Source organism: Lissotriton helveticus, chromosome 6 (genome assembly GCF_964261635.1).
Source record: "Lissotriton helveticus chromosome 6, aLisHel1.1, whole genome shotgun sequence".
Classification (NCBI taxonomy): domain Eukaryota; kingdom Metazoa; phylum Chordata; class Amphibia; order Caudata; family Salamandridae; genus Lissotriton; species Lissotriton helveticus.
Window position 1 is genome coordinate 771,926,590 of NC_136067.1, and position 23,648 is coordinate 771,950,237.

The 23,648-nt window shown below is 48.3% G+C and overlaps 1 protein-coding gene across 1 annotated transcript in view; it reads left to right on the plus strand.

Annotated features, from left to right (window-relative positions):
• MDN1 (midasin AAA ATPase 1) overlaps positions 1-23,648 on the plus strand; it is a 2,221,312-nt gene that overhangs the window by 1,175,364 nt on the left and 1,022,300 nt on the right. The window contains exons 49-50 of the mRNA XM_078648266.1: positions 10,535-10,755; positions 12,586-12,699. Coding sequence (XP_078504392.1) covers positions 10,535-10,755; positions 12,586-12,699 — 335 coding nt within the window. The remainder of the gene's footprint in view (positions 1-10,534; positions 10,756-12,585; positions 12,700-23,648) is intronic.

Below are 23,648 nucleotides of genomic sequence, written 5' to 3' on the forward strand. Positions count from 1 at the left end.
GAACGCGCAATGTCATCAGTTCTGCGCGTTGGAATTTCCAAGGCGGCACTCGCTCGGAGACGCTTTTCGCCGCGAGTGGAGTTGCGGTCTGTTGTAAGCCTTTCCGCCTATACCACTTCTGCCCAGAGTGCTGAAGAAGATCAAGCGCGACCGGGCCCAAGTCATCCTTGTGGCTCCGGACTGGGCACGAAGGTACTGGTATCCAGAGCTACTCAGTATGTCAGTCGATCCCCCGGTTCGTCTACTTCTTCAGGAGGACCTTCTGTCGCAGCAACAGGGGTCGGTCCTCCACCCGAACCTGTCCAGTCTCCACCTCCATGCTTGGAGATTGAGCGGCGGCAGTTGAGGCCATTTAACTTGCCTCCTGAAGTCTGTAACGTCATTCTGGCAGCCAGGAGCCTGGAACCAAGGTCGGTATACGCCTGCAGGTGGAACAGATTTGTGGCATGGTGCACAGCAAAGGCTGTGGATCCTCTTGCTGCCCCTCTCTCTGAGGTTCTTCTCTTCCTTCTTTCTCTTGCCCAGCAGGGCTCTGCTCTGGGCACTATCAAGGGCTACCTTTCTGCCCTCTCAGCCTTTCTGAGGCTGCCTGATCAACCTTCTTTGTTCAAGTCCCCTATTGTAAATAGATTTCTAAAGGGCATCACACACACATTCCCTCCTGTTCCGTTTGTGATGCCTCAGTGGGACTTGAACCTGGTACCTACGTTTCTGATGTGCGCTCCCTTTGAGCCACTTCATAACTGTCCTCTCCGCCTTCTTACTTTGAAGACTGCTTTCCTGATTGCCATCACCTCTGCCAGGAGAGTGAGTGAGTGAGCTCCAGGCCCTTTCTTGTACTCCACCTTTCCTTTCTGCCCATCCGGACAAGGTTTTGTTGCGTACTAAGTCATCTTTCCTGCCCAAGGTTGTCACGGCCTTCCACATCGGACAGTCTATCACCTTGCCAACCTTCTTCCCGCCTCCGCATCCCTCTAAAGAGGAAGAGCGGCTCCACAGTCTGGACCCAAAACGTGCACTCTCTTTTTACTTGGATCGCACACGCCTGTTCCGGGTGGATGACCAACTCTTTGTTGGTTACGTGGGCGCTAAGAAGGGGAAAGCGGTGCACAAGAAGACCATCTCCCGGTGGATCATCTTGTGTATCCAGGCATGTTACTCCTTGGCTAAAAAGGAGCCCCCTGTTGGATTGCGGGCTCATTCTACCCGAGCCACGGCGACTACAACTGCTCAGGCCTGGGAGTGCCCTTACGAGACATCTGTCAGGCAGCTACATGGGCATCGCTGCACACGTTTGCAAGACACTACTGCCTGGACAGCCAAGTCCGGAGGGATGGCTTCTTTGGCCGTTCTGTCCTCCAGAACTTTCTGGTGTGATTGTTGGTTCGCAGACCCCCCACTTGGGTAGGTATTGCTGTGGTATCTATTCTAAGGTAAGGAATCTAATACTAACGTGTCTTTCAGATGCACAAGTTACTACTTGTGTAACGATATATCTGTAAGAGACATTAGTTAGTATTAGATTCCTTACCGACCCACCGACCCACCCATCCTCCCCGTTCTGCGAACCGATATCTAGGGTTAGGGTTACCCCCTTTCAGGGCCCTAGTTTCAATGGCACCAGTGTTGGTTTTTAACATGGCTCAGCGCTTCTGGCGTGGAAAAGCTGTGTCTAAAAACTGACGTCAGCACGCGGAGGCGGCGTCTAAGTACTCCGACGACGTCATCACGGCGCCCACGACGCGACGACGGACGCGGAGCCGCATACGACGCTTACCGACGCGCAAGGGTACTGCTCGGCAAACATTTCCGGATCCAGTCTGACGCCTGGGGATATTCTAAGGTAAAGGAATCTAATACTAACTAATGTCTCTTACCGATATATCGTTACACAAGTAGTAACTTGTGCTTTAGTATGTGTAAGTAAACCCCACAGTAGGCCTCTCGGGCCATATAGGTAGTGTGAGAAAGTGGCTCTATATATACTGGAACCAGAATAAGGTACAGTGTGTATAGAGTCCACAAACCCCAGAGGTATAACAGAGGTTAAAGCCAGGTGTGACCTTACTCTCTAAAGTGGTAGCTTGGTCGAGCAGTAAGGCAGTACCAGAGGACAGTGTAAAGCATTTGTTGTACATACTCAGTCAGCAAAAGGTTTCACACACTCAGACTGAACTCCAGGCCAATTGTTTTTATATAAAAAAATATCGTTGTTTTATTACTAGAACCAACAGGCATCAAAAATATACTGTTCTCAATATGAGAGGTCTCAGATGAGTAGTTTGCAGAAAGGCAATAAACTTTGTAAAGACAATAGGTACAGGGGTTGCAGTGGGCAACACAATTTAGCATTGAGCTCAATGGATTCCCTTATATAAGCACAGGTGATTACTTTGTAGATTACTTTGGTAATAGGAAAGGAGCAGATCCGCAGGAGGTGCTAACTGCCTATCAAGACCTGTCGGGGAAGGTGTCAGAGCTGTTAACGGTCCCAGTTAAAAATAGTGGGGAGAGAGGTGGGCCAAGGTGGTTTAACCACGATTGCTCCAAAGCGGCTCGTAATCTTAGGCTAGCTCTGTCAGCTTCTCCGAGAATTCAGGAGAATGTCAGAGCATGTCGTAAAGATTACAAGTCTGTCCTTAAAGCTCATAAGGAGTACCTGAAAGAAGAAGCATGGTGTGAGATATTAGATCCATCCACACTTAACTGTAGCTCCAGATTTTGGGCGCTAGTCAAAAAACCATTTCTGGTGGAAGAACCAGGGGACGGGCTTGAGTGCTGTATAGCAAAAGAGGATTGGGAGCGGCATTTTAAAACTTTGTATTGTTCAGAGGACACCGTAAATGTGGGGTTAGCCACAGGGGATAGTGGAGGAACCATCAAGTTTGATAACAGGGAGGTGATTGAGGCCATAGAAGGTTTAACAGCAAACAAGGCACCAGGTCCGGATGGGATTCCCCCAGACCTGTTTAAATCAAAGCCGATTTTCTGGGCACCAATTTTAGTGGCAGTTTTTAATGCTGCTGCTCGTGCAGGTTGTCCAGCGGCCTGGGGACTGTCGACTATTGTGCCGGTTTTTAAAAAGGGAGATAGGGGAAGCCCCCATTGTTATCGGCCAATTTCTTTAATTGACTCGATGGTCAAAATCATGGGGAGAATCCTTCTGCGGAGAATTACATGCTTACATGCTAGGCAAATGATAATAATATTATGTCTATCTCCCAGTATGGGTTCTGTGTAGGGCGTTCTACCACAACCCAGTTTCTTAACTTGTTTCTTATTCTTAGTAAATATACGGTGGCGCAGAAGGGAACGGTCCATCTCGCCTTCATGGACTTGTCATCAGCCTTCGACTGTGTCAACAGGGGAAGGCTGTGGCAATACATGAGGGAGAGGGGAGTTGACACAGTGATTGTTGACTTCCTGGTGGACATGCACAATCACACCAGCGCTAACGTTAGATACTCTGCAAATGGTGATACCACTGATAAGTTTGACATAAAGAAGGGAGTACGCCAAGGATGTATTCTTGCCCCTTTTCTTTTTAATTTTTATATAAATGAATTGGATGCTGCTCTACAGATGGTACAGTCAGACTGTCCGAGAGTGGGCAGGCGGGGTATTCCTGTTCTTTTATATGCAGATGATGCTGTTTTAATTTCAAGGACGGAGAAGGGGCTTCAGCTGCTTTTAAATGCTTTTAATGCTTTTATGACCGACAGGGATCTACTGGTCAATAATTCTAAATCGTATATTATGCATGTTGTCCGGCAGCCAAAAAGGAAATTTGTTTTTAAACTTGATGATGTGCCTATCCCGGTTACAGAAACATTCTCATATCTTGGCGTTTTATTAGACTCTAAACTTAGTTGGGGCCTGCATTTGACCAAGAAAAAAGGGGAAATGTTGAGGGTCAACGCATCAATTTTTAACCTTGCAACAAAACTGGGGAAGAAACCAGTTAGTGCAATGGTTAAATTGTATAACGCCAAGTCAGTTGCTACTGCAGTGCATGTCAGCGAACTATGGGGCTACGTATCAGGAGAACAACTACAGGTTTCTGAAAATATTTTTCTGAAACGCCTTCTATGTGCCCCCCCTAGTACCCCTAACTTTGTAGTTCATGAGGAACTAGGGACACAGTACCTACGTGACAACTTTGCTCTAAGGCCACTGATTTGTTGGGTTAACCTCTGGTTAAATGAGGAAATACCTCTTACACATCAGATTGTGAGAGATCTTGTATCTCAGGATAACTCCATGTGCATCCCCTGGCTAAAATACTTGAAAAACTGTTTCGCAAAGCTGGGGCGTTCAGATCTGTTTACTCGCCCCGGTGGGATTGTAAAGGGGGACGTAACAGCAATTAAAACTGCTTTTTGTAAGTATCAGTTGGCCGATAGAGAGAGTGTGGAACTGTTAAAGCCAAGTGTTAGGAAATATGCTATGTTAAAAACATGTGTTAGCATAGAGCCCTACCTGGCAGGATCATTCAGTTCGCATGAAAAATTTCTGTTGTCGAGGTTTAGATTTAACATCTTTCATCACCTTTTAATTAGACCCAAGTCGGATACTTTTAGCAAATGTGCAGCTCCCTGTGGCTGCGCGGGAAGTCTCCACAGGATATGCTGCATTTTATGTTTTTATGTAGGTTTTATGAATATCCCCGCCGACGTTACCTTGTTGCCCTACTAAGAAAACTTGGTTTTAATCAAATCAGACCAGCTCTTATTTACCTACAGTTTCTGCATCAGGACAGTGTTCTGCAAATATCGTTTTTAAAATTAACCGTTAGAATGAGAACCTGTTTGGATCAATGACCCTATATACTTTTTCTGTCTAACTGCCAAATTCATTGGACTTCTTTTTAAATTACGCTTTTTGCACTTCATTAAGCACTGTCTGCACTTTATAACTATCCTGTATGTATACTGATATTGGGACAAAGGAAATTTGTATTGCATAATGATTTTATATATGGCAATAATGTGTGTAATGCTTTTTAACTGTTATATATATGTACACTTTTATGGTTTGAAATATAACCGAAATAAAGTCTCTTTTGATTTGATTTGATTTGATTACTTTGGTAATTCCAGGACTGGCTCCTAGGTTCAGTCCTGGGGTCTAAGATGGAAACAGTTTAGCAAAAACGTTTTAGGTATTGTGGTGATTTTTCAGGAATAAAAAGCTATTTTAAAAGTTCACACTTAGAAACTTTTCAACAGAAATCTGGCAATCTTATCCAATGGGAGAAAATTCAGGTTGCAGGTAAAGTACGATCTCGTTACTTTTGTAATCCAGTTCTGGTCTCCTGTGGCCAGCACTGGGGTCTCAACTCAAAACAGGTAAGTAATTACGTTTCAGTATTTCGTATGATTTTTAAAGAATATTTCTAGTTTTCAAAAGTAGAAAATTCATAGAAAAGCAGACAATGGATTCCTATGGAGAAAATACAAGTTACTAGTAAACCCGCTAGGGATTACTTTTGCGTTTCAGCACAGGGCTACAAGGTACAGTACTGGCTCCTCTCCTGATCGCAGGTGAGTATTTCGGAATTCGGATGATTTTATATGAATATTTCAAGTTTTCAAAAGTAGACAGAAGATTTTTTGAGTCAAACCAGTCAATGTTATTCAATGGCAGGTAAGTGAGTTACCGGTTTCCTGGTGAGTACTCGACTGGTGAAGTTGTGGTTCTGGGCATAGACTCAGGGTCCCCCAGGGTCAGGTAGGTACAGTTGGTTCACTCTCAGCGGCGCAGGGGCGGCCGGGTGCAGAGGTAGTTAGGCCCAGTGTTATCCAATGGGGGACTGGGGACCTCCGGTTGGTGGCTGCTGGCTAGCAGGCCAAGCGGCTGTGGGAGCTGGGCTCCTGGTGACTTGCTCAGGGCAAAGGGGGAAGCAGGATAGGACAAAGGTGGCACAGCCAGCGGTACTCGGGCAGCTGGGTGCAGGGTGCTTTTGAGCCGTCGGGCGCTCAATGTTATCCAATGGAAAAGGTCAAAAGGGAACAAAGATGCAGGCTCGGGGGTGGAGACTCTCCAGGGGCGACCAGCACGTCGAGAGGTAAGTTGGGATCTTGGAGCACAGGTAGGTACCCCAAAGGGAGGCATAGGGGGCTGTAGAGCGCCGGGTGCAGGGGTGTGTCTGGGTGTCGGAAAAGCTTACCCTCAGCTGGTCGCGGTTAGGGGGGGCCCTGGTTCTGAGTCTGCAGGCGTCGTCTGTTTCGTCGAGGAGGGTCTTTGGGTCCCAGTCGCCGGGGGAATGTCCTCGTTGTCTTGGATCACTCCGGCACGGGCCGGGCTCGACGGGTGCAGAGTGGGCTGGTCTGGAGCTTCCTGGCTGGCACCAGGGGGCGTTGTTGCAGCAGAGCCTCTGCTGATGGGAGTCCCAGTCTTTAAGAGGGTCAAGGCAGGCAGGTCCTCTGGGTGTCCCAAGGTTGCTGTCCGCAGGAGTCGTCTGGATTTAGGCAGGAGCAGTTTCCAGGATCGACAGGCCGATAGGGCTGGGGCCAAGTCAGTTGTTGTCGTCCTGTTAGCAGTTGCACGGCACGTCTTCTTCGTGATCTTCCTTCTTCTTTTGGTATCGGGATCTGAGGAAGAAAGCTTCAGGGAGCCCCTAAATACTGAATTTAGGGCTGTTGCAGGAAGGGCAAGGATAGGGACCAATAGGTCCCTGTCCTGGGGTTGGTGCACCCCCTAGCCTGCTCCTCTCCTGTGGGAGGGGGGCAGGAGCCAAGCTGGGATTGTGCAGGGCTCCTCATCTTCAAGGGGTCGTGCTTAACCTAGTCTTCCCCACCTGCGGGGTGGGGTTGGCACAGGCTGGCACCCCCCTTCCTAACGTAGTTTTTCCCGCCAATCTTCCCATCAAAGTGGGGGTCAGAACTGAAGGGGGCCAGTTGCTGGGTACAGCAAATGGGCTGGAGAAGCTCACAGAGGCGGCATGCCTTTGAAGCTTCCCCCTGCCCATCCTGGGGGAGGAGACCTAGCACCTCGCCCAGGATGTGCATTGTTGCAGACCCAGGAGAGCGGGGGGCTCTCCACCCAGGGGTTCAGCAAAATCTTTGCTGTGTGGCAGCCTCTGCAGCCACTCAGCCCAGACATGGATTGTAGGTTAGGTTTTCAGAGGGCATCTCTAAGATGCATTTTACATTAAATCCCACACTGGCATCAGTGCGGGTTTAATGTGCTGAGAAGTTTGGTACCAAACTTGTCAGTCTTCAGTGTAGCCATTATGGTGCTGTGGAGTTCGTAATGATAACCTCCCAGCACCATATACTCTTAATGGCATTACTGCACTTACAGTGCCCACGAATGGCCCTGGGTACTGTAGGGGCACAGGGCTCATGCACCTGTGCCCACACCTCTGGCATAGGGCACCCAGCTAGAGGGGTGACTGAAATATGCCAGGGCAGTGGGTTCTGTGGGCATGGCACACAGGGTTGTGCCATGTCGACTCTTGGTTTAGCTCTGTACCTAGACACTCAGCCTGCAAAGGCAGTGTGGGGGTGTCCGGGTACAGGGCCCCTGAGGGAGGCACAATAAGTGCGGCAGTCCTCAGGGGTCTTCTCTGGTCACCATGCCCGTGGTACCTAGGGTACCATTTACTAGGGGCTGACAGGTGGCCAGAGATGCCAATTTGGTTTTAGTTTCAACACAGCTTTTAGTGAAGGAACACAGGCCCTGGGTACCTGGTTGGCAGGGCCCTAGGGCACACTGTCAAAGCACATCAGCAGTTCAGAAAAAAGTGGGGGCATACCAGTGCAAGAAAGATGTCACTATCTCACAGGTAGTGTGTATCATATTAAGAAGCAGAAAATGGGTTTTACGTATTCTTCCAGTCAACATCCAATTTTGTCTGTGAAAAGAACTTGTGGCCCCGTTGGCGAATACAGGGTTGACCGTTGATCCCTTAGCTGTTTTAACTCCTTAATGGTGCAACCAAAGTTGATTTTCCACTGTATCAAGCAACCCTTTACAGTAAGCCTGACTTGATGCCTAAGTCAAAATATGTGTTGCTATGTGCAACTTTGAAAAAATTGCCACTTAGTTGTCCACAATCTCCTGCGTCCAAATTTCTGTTTCACATGAGGTTCGTCCCAGAGAACTCTTTCAGCCCTCCTATGGAGACGTGCGCTCGATTCCCAAGAAAGGACATAATAGAAGCCTTCGTGGAGAAGAGGTGTTACATCTCTCTGGCAGGAAGCCACATGGGTGTTGGCTCAAAATGAGAGCTTCAAAGGGGAAGCCACCTTTGAAGGGCAAATGGCAAACACTCAGAGGGGCTGCTCTATTGTTTAGGTAGACAGGCTGGCACTTGGGACAGAGGGGACAAAAACTGTTTTTCAAGGGAGTGTCCCCCCCTGGTAGCCACCCCTTTGTGCTAGGGAGCTCTGCACATGAATTAAATGGTTCTGCCATGTTGGACGTGGGCAGAATGGAGCATTCTGCGATAGCTAGATGGCACCTTTTCTTGGCTAGTGACCGCCTCTGAGGGCAATTTGTAGGAATAAAAAGGGATCCCCCGATACCCAGAGCAGAAATCTCATTGGACTGGGCTGCAGAAGAGGATTAAAGATGGACTGACCTGATCTACTACTACCTGTCGAAGAGAAACACCACCATCGTTGAACTGGGCTGGCAAAGAACTGTGCCTGCTGTGTATTACTTATGGCGAAATGGACTCCTGATCCCAGTCAGATGCAAGATACTCAAAGGATCAGACCTCTAGTTTGCAACACAGGGCGACAAAAGCTGAGGTAGCCTGACTGAGGAGTTGGAAGCTGAGGTCCCCGAACTGTCACTCCTCGCCCCAGTTCTGCCTAAAGAACCAAGATCCAACACTCCAAAATTGCACCCGAGTCTGCTGGACCAGGGAGACTCGCATGGCAGCTGGTTTACCCAGAAGGCAAGTTAACCACCAAAAGAAGGAAACCGCTATGTGGGGCGACTGGTAGCCCAGTGGCAACAGGACTTCTGCCAAGCTTGAGAGGACTTCAAGGAATGCCAACCACTGTGGCCAAGATCAGTCAATCAGTCAGTGTTTTGTAAAGCGCACTACTCACCTGTTGGGGCTCAAGGCGCTTGGTGGGGAGGGGGGGAGGGGGTGTTGGGGTAATTTGAAGAGCCAGGTCTTGAGTTCTTTCCTGAGTTTGTGCATTGTCGCGCTTCGCCGAAGGTGGAGGGGGAGCTTGTTTCATGTCTTGGCTGAAAGGTAGGAGAAGGACCTTCCACCCGCTCGGTTCCTGTTGAAGCGTGGGATGGTGGCTAGGGAGAGGTTGGCTGATCGTAGGTTTCTCTTGGGTGCGTGGGACGAGAGGCAGTTGTAAATGTATTGAGGTCCGATGTTGTGGAGGGCCATGTATGCGTGCGTGAGCAGTTTTAAAGTTATCCTTTTGTTTGGTGTTTGTGCCATGGGATATCGAGGATTAGTCTGGCTGCGGGGTTCTGGAACGGCTGGAGTTTGCGGAGGAGTTTCTTGTTGATTCTGGTGTTGCCGTAGTCCGGTCTGCTGGTGATAAAGGCGTGAGTGACCGTTTTCCTGGAGTCGGAGGGTATTCATTGGAATGTTTTTCTTAGTATGCGGATGGCGTTGAAGCATGTGGAGGAGACGACGTTGATCTGGTGATTCATTGTGAACGATGAGTCCAGTATGATGCATAGGTTACGTGCATGGGCTGTCTGGGTAGGTGGGTTTCCGAGGGCGGTGGGGAGGCCACCAGGTGTCCAATGCTGAGCGGGTGGAGCCGAGGATGAGGACTTCTGTTTTCTGAGTTGAGTTTCAGGCAGCTGTTCATCTGGGTTGCGACAGCTTTCTTCCCTTCTAGGAAGTTGTGCCTGGTGATGTTGGGTTACTTGGTGAGAAACCTGACACCAAGCTCGTGGACCAAGAAGTATCCCAAGGAAGTCTCTCATCAACAGCACAGCATCTTCAGCATCCTGTATCCCTTGCATCAGTTCTGCTTCAATAGAGCTCAATGGCAAGGGGCCACTGGCACTGGAAACTGCTTTTAGTGAGATGGTAACTATTTCTGTGGATCTTGCTGACTTTCCTGACTGGCTTCCTGCTGAAGTTGATCACCTAACGTAAATCTAAGTAACCACATTGATACTTTATCCAGCTTTTCTTGGAAAAGATTTGCCAATGCTTATTCATGGTTAAGTGAAAAGTTGTTATGTACTATACCTGGTAAAACCTGTTTCTCCGGAATCCTCCAGTGAATCTTTTTGTTTTGGTGTCTTAACATAACAAATTTGTTATTTTTAAGTCTCGGCTAGACGGTGCATGGGCTGTGTCTTCGAGATATTTTGTTGATGTAAAAAAGCATTGAATTTATTTCGAAGATATTTTGAGATTATTGAAATGTTAATTAAAGGACCATAGAATTTATGAAATCTCACCATGAATTTGATGTTTATTTTACTTACTAATATCTCATTTTTGCTTTTCCCATTTTTGATACTTTGGTGGTACTATTTAGCGTCACGATTCAGCTAATGCAATTCAGTAGCATATTGATTGTTTTTTTTCCAGAATATTGCCATTGACTGTACAGGATCTTCAGAAAGTTATGCAGTCGACAAATCCGGATAGCCTCCGTTTCTGTGCTGTGGAAATGGAGGCCCACTGGACGGAGGATATTGAAGTCATTGCTGCAGCTGTGAAGCTGGTCACAGAGAAAGCAGCCTTTTCAGACTGCATGCTGAGAGTGAGGTGGCTTAATGATTTGAATAAGAAAATACCACACGGTCGGGGTACGTAGACAACATTCACTTTATTAGCTTCTAATCTTTTCAAAAACATCTCATTTTGGTAAATTAGAGAGACCTTTTTATTTTTCCTAATTTGTTCTTCTATTTTAGGCTCTTAGTTATTGTTCTGTTTTATGTCCATTTCATTTAAAATTTTCTATGACAGTTATTCAGTCACTGTCCTTTGTCCTACTAACTTCCGGTCAGTTTTGCACCCAAGGTATTTATGTACCAGTTATGCTACTGAATTCACTCAATGCATTATTTTATGACAATGCTTCATACACTCTAAAATGCAATGTGCTGTACAGGCATTTTCAAATAGACTCTGAATCCTTTTACATTAAATACTCAACAATTCAGGAAAACAGTAATTGTAATACATGCCAAGATAATTTCAGGTCACATATCTAGAAAAGAAATTCTAAATTTACAAGTTTCTCTGCCCAGATCTCTAGTTAAAATTCAGCGTCTTTAGCCGCTATGTTGCTGTACTAGATGGAACAGTTTCTAAGATTAATAGTGCCCAATATTAAGAGGAACCCTAGCCCCCATGATTGGTGCCAGTGCACTCTGAGGATTTGTGTGATTTTTAGTTAATTGCTCCTGACCCTAGTCGTGTAATAGCATGTACCCCGCTTCTAAAGGTTACATGGGTGCCATTGAGGGCTTGGTCTTGGAGGAAATTGCATTTCCTCCATCCAAATGAGTGCAAGAGGGCAGTTGCAACTGAATTAGAATTTGAAAATAATCGCACCTTTTTACTTTGACTTTTAAGAGAAAGCCTAGCAATCTAGTCTGAAAAAATAGCTGTCGACCAATTCTGTGCCATGTGAGTGAAGAGACTCATTCCTGAGCTATAGGAGAACACCCTGAAAATATATTGTCAGGCTGCTGTAGAGTCAGCCTTACGTGGTGCTGTAGTCGGACTCTGACATAAGATTGTGCCTAAGTCATCTAGAGTTAACTTTTCCATTTCTGTTAGCATTGTATAAAAAGGAGTGCCATTTACATAGTGGTGGCCTTCTATACCTGTTCAGTCCAGGAGCTCTTGCATATTAATAGCTGCACCACAGTGATGGTGGCTTTGTTTCCAGTCTTTTTAATCTAGCTGAATTTGAGAGTTGGCCCATGCTGTCACATGCTACTGCTGGACTAAGATAGCAGTGAAAGCTACTTGTCTACTTTTATTGTCATGTAGCTTTCTTCTCCTGTTCGTTGACAGTAATGAGTGAAAATAATGTTTTTTTGATTTAGTCAGTGCCAACCCCAAAAGATCAGCTACTTCAACTAAGACATTTCTTTGTTTGGGTTGGTGGGTACATGACCTCTAGTTCAACACAGACATATATTGCTTGACTGTGAATGATGAGTGATGAGTATGTATGTTTCTGATTGAGATGCCCACCAGTACTGAGGAAAGTAATTTTTTTCCTTTGTTTGCTCAATATTTTATCTTTTACTAAAAGGACTTCGTGATCGTTTTTACTTCGTGTTGCGAAAGTATATTGAGAGGTTTACTTAATTTTTTTTTTATTATTTGGTGGAAAAGAAATATTTTGCAAATGTAAAATCTTCAGATTACTCTTGTACACATACTCAACAGACTACAGGATCTTGGGATGAGTTACTTTGTCTGTTCTAGCTCAATGTCAATGCCTATGTGAACAGTATCAGGGAGTACATATGGTGTTTAAGCACATAAACATACATTTGGAGAAGTTATTGACTCAAATAATCTATATAGCGCGTCCTCTACTATACATTTAGGCTAATCTGTCAGCAATTGTTCACTGTACATAACTCATTAACATAATCTTCTACTCATGGCAGATCCTGTGTGCATCCAGCTAAAGGCTGGGGTTGATGCTTTGAACAACTTATTTTCAAGCTCTCTCTCTGATGGAATTCGTGATGTCATCAAACGACTGCAGCCAAACATGGCAGGTAAATCATGCAGTTCGCTTCCTGAACTGTGCTCTCCTTTATATTATATATTGGCATTCAGTATTTGAAGACTATAAGAAATAATCATGAAGGCAACTTTTGATGCGTGGTGATGATATCTGCCTTTTTTTAAAATAAATAAATGGGTGTAATGTCTTGTCTTTAGTCTGCAGATCTCAGCCCACAAGATTCTGCTGTCACATATAAATAGTTCTTAGCAGGATGTGGCTTGTGTTGTCTTGTATAATCACTGCTGCTTGTGAGTCGTACATGCTACACATCTTATTATTTCAGATCTTAGCTCAAAAATATATTTTTTTAGATGTGTGACGTAGATACACACACTCTTCATACTTCTACCATCTAGTGTTGGATGGCGATACTTAGACGTTGTTTTTCTTCTATGAAGCTTCTGTTACAAGATGCTTGTCTCCCCTCCCTTTTAGTCTACAAAGCACCAGGACAATGATTCCTCTTTAGATAATTTTTTTCCCCACCTTCGGGTTTGAACGTTCCATGTCTTATGCCAAAGAGGGCTTCTGCAGGACTTTGGTTCCATTCGTTGACATTTTAAGAATGAAGCTGAAAGTACTAAGGGGAAAATTCACAATACCATTTGGAAAAAGAGTGAATTGTAAACTAATTAATAGTGCTTAAAGGAATATGTGACAGAATTGAAATTCATTATTTTTGTCAATACCATTCATATATTCAGAAAGTCAGCACATTTATACTTTTGATTGATTTCAAACCCTATTGAGTGAAATGAAAAATTATTAAAAAAGATACATTGGTCTACAAAAACTGGTTTATAAGTTCTTGAGTCTTGGTATAAAAATGTATAGTTCCATGCTCTTAGCACTAATTACAAATGGAATAGCCATATTTCTGATCAACAAACCAAGGGATGATTTTTCCATCTTTAAAAACTGTTCACCGTGCACATCCCGATTTTCTCATCATGCGGTAGGGTGGCTATCAGAAAGAGACACATTGGTGATAGATTCCTTACCTTAGAATATCCCCAGGTGTCAGACTGGATTCGGAAAGTTTTGCTAGCAGTACTCCCATCAACCATATTGTAGGCACCTGCTTTGGACTTATGCGTAGCCTTAGAAAGGTCTTTAAGTGGGTCCCCGCTGAGGCACGGAAACCCCTAGTTCAGGGTCTAATCATAAATAGAATGGACTACGGGAATGCGCTTTTATTAGCCATAAATGAGCACCACCTGAACAGACTCCAGGTTCTTCAGAACACTGCAGCTCAGCTGGTTCTCAATCTAAAGCGAAGATCCCCATCGGCCCCTTGTTTGAATAGCATTCATTGGTTCCCGGTAAAAAAGTGAATCCTGTTCAAAACGTTATGTCTAGTCCACAAAAATATGTACGGAAAGGGTCCAAAATATTGGTCTCAAAAGTTAACATGGTACCAGCCTCAAAGAAAACTCAGATCTAGCACAGAGTCTCTGCTTACACCTCTTAGAATACAAACCTCCAGGAATGGAGGTCACGCTTTTTCTTTTCTTGCCCCCGCCTCGTGGAATAAAATGCCTCTCAACCTCCGCATTATCTCTGAACACAGCTGCTTTCGCAAGAAGCTGAAGACATGGCTTTTTGCAAACTAAGCCGCTCTACTCTCTCGTCAGAGCCATCTGCAAGCGCCATGATACTCTTTGGATGTGATATGTGCGCGTTACAAATGCCTTTGACTTGACTTGACTCCTGCCCGTCAGTCGGTGGCGTTGTGCGGCTCTGCGTCCATCGCTGGCGTCGTATGCGCCGAGATGAAGTCACTGAGACTACTTAGGCGCCACCCATGCGTGCTGACCTCGGTTCTTTCTTTATCTGCAAGAGACACGTTAGTGATAGATTCCTTACCTTAGAATATCCCCAGGTGTCAGACTGGATCCGGAAAGTTTTTGCCTAGCAGTACCCCTGCTCGTCAGTAGGTGGTATCCTGCGGCTCGGCGTCTGTCACTGGCGTCGTCAGTGCCGAGATGACGTCACGCAGAGTACTTAGGCGCCACCCATGTGTGCTGACGTCAGTTCTTTCTTTGTCCATGCCACTAAGCGCAGATCCGGAATGAGCACGTACCTTGGTCACCTTTTGACTGCTATTTTGAAACTTTTGTCTCCCCACTTTTTTCTCCTGGTGCACGTAGGGATACCCGGCTTTAAGTTTTGTATGGCCTGTCGCTGAAATATGTCGGTGGCGGTCCCCCAAGATGTTTGCCTCTACTGCCTAGAGACCGATCACGACTCCCAGGACTACCATGACTGTCGTGCCATGGCCCCCAAGGCCTTGCGAGAGCGGCGCCAAAAGCTGCTGGAGGCCCAGCATTCGTCACACCGCCGCTCCTGGTCTAAGGGCCGTTCCCGGGACCGCTCATTGGACTGGAGCCATCGTTCCTCGGACGCCAAGTCTTCACCTTCAGATTCCGGTAAGCGTCGCCATGAAAAGAAGTGGAAGAAGCGTGTTCGCTCTCCAAAGTCACCCAGTCGCTCTTGCCCCTGCGGCTCCTCTGGAGCCTGGGAGTCCCGCAGCCTACCCGCTCTACCCGGGTCTGTCTGCGACTCCCAAACAGATGCAAGAGTTCCTTGCTACCATGGACCGCCTTTTTAGGCTTTGGGCTCCCGCTGGTGTGCCTTCGGGCCCGGCGGTCCTGTGTGGGGATCCTGCAGGCCTGGCGTCACAGGATCCTACACCATTGTCTGGGGCCCCGACGCTGCTGCGGCTGCCTGCCGTGGCTGTCTGCTGGGATCGCCGGTCACTGGCGGTCAGCGGATCGGTCATTGGATCCCCTTCGGCTCCCCCTGTCGACGCCACTGGGACTGCCTGCCGGGGCTGCAGCCATTGACGGGCAGTGAGGAGGCGCTGTGGTCGAGGCGCTGTGGCCGGGGCTGCGGTACACTGCCGTGCGGTCTGTGGTGTGTTGGGGATGCAGCAGTGCGGAAAGAAGGCGAGGAGGACGGTGGGCGCTGCGGAGGCGCCGGAGGACTGGTCCCTGCACTGGAGCATCGGGCCCCGGTCTGCGCGGCTTGTGGCGGGGGTGCATCAGGCCTCTCTCCCATCTCGCCGACTGCACGGTGTGAGCTGTGGAAGTGAGGGGCAGCGGGGCGGCTGCTCAACGGCGGTTGGGCTGCGGTGCTGGCAGGAGAGCTGGGCGGTGGGGCGGCGGATCCACACGAAGCCTTGCACACGGAGAGAAGGAGCCTAATAGCCCCCCCCCCCCAGGAAATGCCCAGGAATTGCAATGAATAAACGAAAAGAATACTGATTGCACGAACATCGGCTAGTATCCACTAATGGAGTGCCTACTTCTACTTAACCCTCAACTGCACAAATCTACTTTCTGCATCAGATTTGAACAGCCTCAGTGCAGCCTAACAACCGTGATGTCCTGAAGGTATTTGCACGTATACTTTTAATTTTTATCTCGAACATGCCGGCTTTGCATTCCCTGCCCTGAATCCTATAAAGTTATCTGCCTGCAAACTATCTTCGCGACATGGCGGGCTTTTCACTCTTCTCACTCTCCATTCCTAAAATGGCTGGGGCCATATACCGGAGCCATAAATCGCCTCCACTGCCCACCAGATGACCATGAGGCTACATACCAACGTGGTCACAGGTCAACAAAACCGAGATAAGACTCTCTCCTCGCCTCCAAGCAGCAGGGAAGCTAATCTCTCTCCTCCCCACCTAACAACACAGAAGATGGACTAACGCGACCTGCCCCTGAGCAGAAAGGGAAACTATCTCTCTAAGGCACACCAACAACAGAGAAAGGACTACTACTCTTGTCTCCATTTATGCTATTCTGGCAGCCATCTTTGACTAGTCCTTCATTGGGGTGGCCATCTTAGACTAGTCTTCCCTACCAACTGCCCATACGTAAGTCTACGTGGGTCTACAGCCCTGCAATTTCACACACTCACCCACGTACACCCACCCCTCTTCTACCTACGCTTCATCCACTATGGAACGCATGGGCAAACACACATACAAAATAAATTACCCATCCGAGCTCTCCCAAAAAAACGCCAAACGCTACAAACACAACTTCCTGAAGGCACACCCTGAAACCCTGTTTGTGGACACCTACTTCTCACTGACCAATGAAGCCACAAGCACCGATATCATCTTCTACACACTGCGTAGAGCACAGTGGAGGAAAGCGCTCCTCTCCATTCTCACTAGCTCCACCACCAGTAAATCTGCTCATGGCCTAACGCTGTCTATCACGTCATCCCAAGTTTTCCCAGGCAAAGCCACCATCACCATCTACAACAACGGGACCATACTATTCCAAGCCACTGATAGGAACCTCGACCGTCTCGACAACCTGTTCCCAACCTTCTTAGAACACATCGCCAAACGGCGGACCTCCACTCCGAACACATCAAGCTACACAACACCCTCCAACTCCAATCCTCTATCTAACTTGCCTTTCCCATCTCAACAGCGGATTGACACCCACCTCTCCCATCCCCCCAGCGCTATAGTCAGTCACACACCCGACCTAACACCTCCTCACCCCGCATCTACTGGCAGAGAACACTCCCCCTCATACATCCTCCATACCCCCACCCTCCCTTCCCCCCACCTTACACCCCCCACGAGTCCCTCTGAACCCTCCACCGTCCGGAGCTTATCTCCCCCCCCCGCCCCCCTGCGGCAGATCCTTCTCCCACCCTAGCCCCCCCCACTCTCACTCTCCACCTCCCCACCCTCCCAACTAGACCCACAGAACATACCACCTCCCTTACCTTAACATCCCCCCCTCTCTCCCCTCCCATTCTCAGCCCCCACTACCTTCCTGCCACCCCCATTGTCTTCAGCCTTCACTCACTCCTCAATTCACCGGAGCCGCCTCCCACCGACGTCTCTACCTATGCCTCCCACCCTCCCCCTACCTCACCCACTCCCCTCGCCCACAAATTCTCTCACACATTGCATGCCATCCCACTCAATAGTACCGCAGAACCCTCCAATAACGCTAGCATATCCCCCCCCCTCGGTACCCAGCTCGCTTTCCAGCTCACTACTCAACCACTCGCCCACGGCTCTCATCACCAACACCATCCCCAATCCACCTCTGGACATGATTTTATCCACCCTCCAACAAGTCAAAGAAGATCTCCTACAAGTCAAAGAAGATCTCCACACCATCAAAGAACGTCTCTATTCACACCCCAGTCAACCTCCCACCATTCCACTACCCAACAAACGCCCCACCCTCCCCACATACCCTCGCATCCAACTCTCCCCGCGCTGGCCGACTATCCCTGCTCGCAATAACACCCACCGCCCCCGTCGCGCCCTCAACTCCCTGTCGGACCGCGACTTATGCCCCCTCCTTCGCTCTTTTGGCCCAGGTCCTGTAAAACACATAACCATCACACACCTCCCCATACCCACAATTCTCACAAATCCCCTCAGGCCCCCGACCCTAAGCAACAGAGGCTCCGTCCCTAACAACCTCAGAAAAGTCCCCCTCTCTCTAGAAGGCTCGACCACCCTTCTCACTCCCAGACTCAAATGCATCCTACTCAATTGCAGATCGGCCCAGAGACACTCCTCCGACATCGCTGATCTCGTCACAACAATGGATCTAGACCTAGCCATTCTGACTGAAACGTGGCTAACTGAAGCTTCTACACCGATAATGGACATACTAGTCCCCCCCAATTATCACATCATTAGACTTGACAGGCACGGCAAGACGGGCGGGGGAATTGCATGCATTTTTAGGAGCAACCTCTCCGTTACTAAAGCCACCTCCCCCTCCCTTACTTCCTGTGAACTCTTCTGCCTCGATATCGCCAGCAAGGGCAAACAAGCTTGTGCTTTACATCTCATCTATCACCCGCCTGGGGACAACCTCACATTCACCCAACAACTCATGGACACGATCACATCCAATGCCGGTCGGCAGATCACTCAAGTCTACCTGGGTGACTTTAACCTCCACTGGAACGATCAGAAAGACGCAGTGGTGAATAGTCTCAAAACTTTCCTTAACGCGCTTGACCTCACCCAAATATGCAACAGCCCAACACACGACAAAGGCTCGATACTCGATCTCATCATCGCCAAAGAGGACTCTACCCAACTGGAGGCGATCCAACCCTGTGACTGGTCAGACCACCACATTATCACCTTCTTTATCAACGAAAAAGTTAAACTTAACCCGGCTCAACCTACCAAATCCAAGATCTGGAAAAGGGACATGAAGAATCTTAACCCCAATTCCCTGCCTCCCCACATCTGCAGTCTCCTCCTTCACCCTTCGGGCGCCTCGGATGTTCAGTCACTGACCGATCACTACCTTGACTCTATGAACTCAATAGTCAACGAAGCCGCCCCATTGCAACTGAAGAGAGTCTCCACCAAGAACTCAAACCCTTGGTATGACTGCAGACTCAATGATGATAGACGTGCTTTGCGAATGGCAGAGCGCACCTGGAGATCTAACCCCTCTTCACTGCATCTCAAAACGCTTAAGAACAAGAGAAATGCCTACTTTAGGAAAATAAAGCGCGCGAAATCTGACTTCTTTAGCCCCCTATCTGGACCAAGCAAAACACAGGCCAAAAAAACTGGTCGAACTAATCAAAACTCAAACCAAGACACAACCCTTACAATCAAACAGCACAACAAGCGATACCCTACACTGTGAAGACTTTTCTGCTTTCTTTAAGCTAAAGACCGACAACATAAGAAGTGACCTCATCAATGATGTAAGCCGATACCCCAGCCACACCAGAATGTCTAACACTCAACCTAAAAATAACGCATCATGGTTGTCCTTCGACACCTACTCTGAAGAAGCAATACACAAATTGCTCGGCACCTTGAAGCCCTCTAATCACCTCATAGACCCCCTACCTGCTAATGCTGTAAAAGACTTCATCCCCGTGCTCCTCCCACTTTGGACCAAAATCATCAACAGCTCCCTTCAACAAGGTCTCATCCCAGACTCCCTCAAGGTGGGGCAAGTCACGCCTATACTCAAGAAACCTACAGCTGACCCGGCTGACCTGAACAATTACCGCCCTATCACCAATATCCCCACCCTGGACAAACTGCTGGAAAAATGTGTACAACTCCAACTAACAAAACACATTGACCAGTTTGACCTCCTCAACCCTCATCAATCAGGCTTCCGAGCGAAACATAGCACGGAAACGGCTATGACGCACATAATTGATGACGCCCTCCAAATCCTTGATCGCAATGATTCCTGCCTCCTCATCCTTCTTGATCTCTCCTCAGCATTTGACACGGTCAAACACGAGAACCTACTGGAGTTGCTAAACACTAGAATGGGTCTTTCCGGAACTGTTCTCAAATGGTTTACTTCCTTCCTACATAACCGGTCTCAGAAGTTCAAGATCAGCAATGTGCTGTCTTCACCTGTGCCAGTAGATCTAGGCGTCCCACTAGGATCTTCCCTTTCCCCCACACTGTTCAACCTCGTCATGGAACCTCTCGCCACCTTGCTCCAAGCATCCAATGTACAATTCCATATGTACGCCGATGACACACAACTTTACCTAAAGCTACAATCCCCGGAAGATATCAAACTTCTGAACTCCACACTTAAAAACACTCAATCTTGGTTGGCCGATAATCACCTCAAACTAAATGCTCTGAAAACTGAGTTCCTACTGATCTCACCTCCTGCGAAAATTACTACCACCCAAATCTGGCTTAATCACCTAACAGCACTCAATGTCCAACCTACCATCGTGGATTCTGCGAAATCCTTAGGCATCACACTTGACGCCAAGCTCAACATGCAACAGCACGTTAGCAAAGCAACAAAAGGAGCTAATTTCCAAATCAACACATTGAGGAAACTTAAACCCTTCCTCCCAGCCAAGGACTTCCAAACTGCTGTACAAGCCCTAGTCATCCCCCGCATAGACTATGGAATTGTGGCCCTCAGCGGACTCCCGCTATCAACAACCACACCCCTAAGAGCCTCCCTGAACGCTGCCGCGAGACTCATTACTGGCTCAAGAAAACACTTGCATATATCCCCAGACTTAAAATCCCTGAAATGGCTGCCTTTTGAAGCCAGAATACAGCTAAAAATTGCCGTTATGACACACTCGGCCGTGCACCACAAGGCACCCAACTACCTCGCTCAAAAGTTGTCTATATCAGGAGGTTCGAGATCCAACAGAAGTTCAAAAAGTCTACTCCTGAAACCTCGTAGATTCCGGAAGGAAAAAACATACAAACGCGCCTTCTCAGGAATGGCACCTAGGATCTGGAATGCACTCCCTCCTGAAACCAGGCTTATCTCCTCCACTGCATTCTTCAAGAAAGAGGTGAAAACCATCCTTATGGCCAAGTTCACCTGAACTTTAAGGTTGTTGGATCAGAGACTTTGCATCGCTTTTTATCTTTGGTTACCTGATTGTCTATTGGCATTATATTCTTACTTGATTGCGACCCTATTATGCTACTCTCCTACTACCGACCACTATATGGTACACATTAGTTTGTTGATTCACCCTCTTGATGCCCCCACCCCTTGTTCTCTCTAATTCTAAGAAAATGGTATAAGCCATCCCTACAGCCAAAGTTTACCTGAACCCTATTGTAGCTGGATCAATGACTTTGCGCCGTCTCATATTACTGATTACCTGATTGTTTATTGGTATTTTATCTGTACATGACTGCTATCCTATTATGCTACTGACTATTATACTGTACCCATTAGTCTGTTTAGTCACCCTCCTGATGCCCCTACCCCTGTGAAGCGCTCTGATATCTGTAAAGATCTTGTTCGCGCTATATAAAACTTTGAATAAATAAAAAAATAAAAAATTAATTGCCTCTGACCTTGGTGCCTCCGTTGACTCCGGCCTCGGCGCCTCCGTTGACTCCGGCCTCAGCGCGGCCGTTGGCTCTGACCTCGGGCCGCTGTTGGCTCCGGCCTCGGCACAGCCGGTGGATCCGGACTCGGCACCACCATGGATTCGGCCCCGTTAAATGGCCCCAGATTCGGCATCGCCATCAGCTCTGGCCACAAAATCGCCTTTGGATCCAGCCTCAGTGACTCCGCTGGCTCCGTCCTCAGCGCCACCCTCGGCGCTACCTCCAGGGCCGGTCGATATTGAGCTTGGCCTCTCTACTGGCCAGTAGACGATGGGGAATACTGTGAAGAGTCTGAAGACCCTCTAGCAGCTCAGTGTGAGGATGTACCACACTGGATTATCAATCTGGAGCGTCCAGTACAGCTGGACTTGTCTCCAAACCCTGGGCCACTGTCCCCTTCTTCTGTGTCTACGGAAGTGGTTGCTTTGTTTTTTGTGGTTTTGTGTAGGGGTGGTTCCTACCCTCAGTGCCTATCGGGACACCCTCCTTCCTGAAGGGCTTCAGCCGGTGGCTTCCTCCACAGAGCCACTGCTGCACTTAATGGAACACTCACAGCCGTTCTGTTCAACGCCTAGCCCATCCTAAGGGGCTCCTGTGCATTCCAGACAACCCCGGTTATGTCACACAAACCCTTTAGCCTGAGTGTCCGGTTGTCCAGGTCTCTAAATGGCCTTCGCACCACTATGCAGGCTCTGTGTTGGACACTGTGGCACAGGTGCTTCCTCAGTGTCCGGCGGTGGCTCGGATGGTGCTCTCCTAGGCAATTGCCTAAGGGGACGATGTGCCACCATCCGTCCGACTCCATAGGCAGGGCCTAAGCGGCCTAATAGGCTGTTTCGGGCCCGCCAAACGAAAAGTGGTGGCAGAACTCGCCATCTCTGCCTCTGGCGCATCCATCACTTCGGACACAAGTTCTGCAGATGGTCCTCAGGGGCAATCCCCTCCCCTTCCACATTACCCCTCCAACCATGCCAACTCAGTATTCCCACGTCGGGGACTCTCTGGCCAACGGGGCCATCAAGCGCCTTCCGACGCCTGAGGTAGGTCGTGATTGTTATTTCTGCTACTTCATGGTGTAAGCGGAGAGCAACAGTCTACGTCCTGTCCTATGGGTTCGGGACGTTAATCGCTTCCTCCGAAGGGAGAAGTTCAAGTTGCTCACACTGCCTCAGTTCTTGTCTGCACAAGTCTGAATGGTACATTATGCCTGCTGGGCGCCTCCTTTGCACTTCCCGTCCTGCACGCCCTCTGGCTTTACCTACACTATGGCTACTATGGCTGACCTCCTGCATTTGCTTGGGTTCCCCATCTACGTGCACAATTCACATCTGCTTCCCTCTCAGAGACTCCTCTTCATTGGAGCGATTCTGGACACGGTGCAGTTTCGGAGTTATCCTCCCGAACAGTGAGTCAATGGCATTCGGACTATGCTTCCCATTTTTCAGCCCTTATTCTGGGTTTTGTTCAGCACAACACTGAGGCTGCTGGGCCTCATGGCCTCCTGCATCCTGCTGATCAATCATGCCAGGTGGCGTAAACGGGCTCTGTAGTGGGCCTTCAAGTTCCAGTGGATTCAGCATCATGGAAATCTATCAACCTACGTCAAGATCTCGTAGGGCACTACACAGTACTTGCAGTGGTGGCTCACGGACCAGTGTTTGGTCAGTGCAGCTCCCTGTCCCTTCCCCAACCGGGGCATACAGTACTGACGGATGCGTCCCTCCTGGGTTGGGACGGCCGTATATCACAAGCGGAGATCAGAGGCCTCTGGTCTCCGGCGGAGTCCAAACTCCATATCCATCTTTCGGAGCTAAGGGAGATCCTACTTGTGCTAAAAACATTCCTTCTCTCTGTCCGGGGAAGTGTAGTGCAGGTGTTCACGGACAACACCACCGCCATATGTCATTGAAACGGTCAGGGTGGGGTCGTGGACCCTATGTCAAGAGGCTCTGCGCCTCTGGACATGGCTGGCACATCACTGCATTACCTTGGTGGTTCAACACCTGCCGTGTTCTCTGAACGCTAGGGCATACGAACTCAGCCGCTGGGATCTG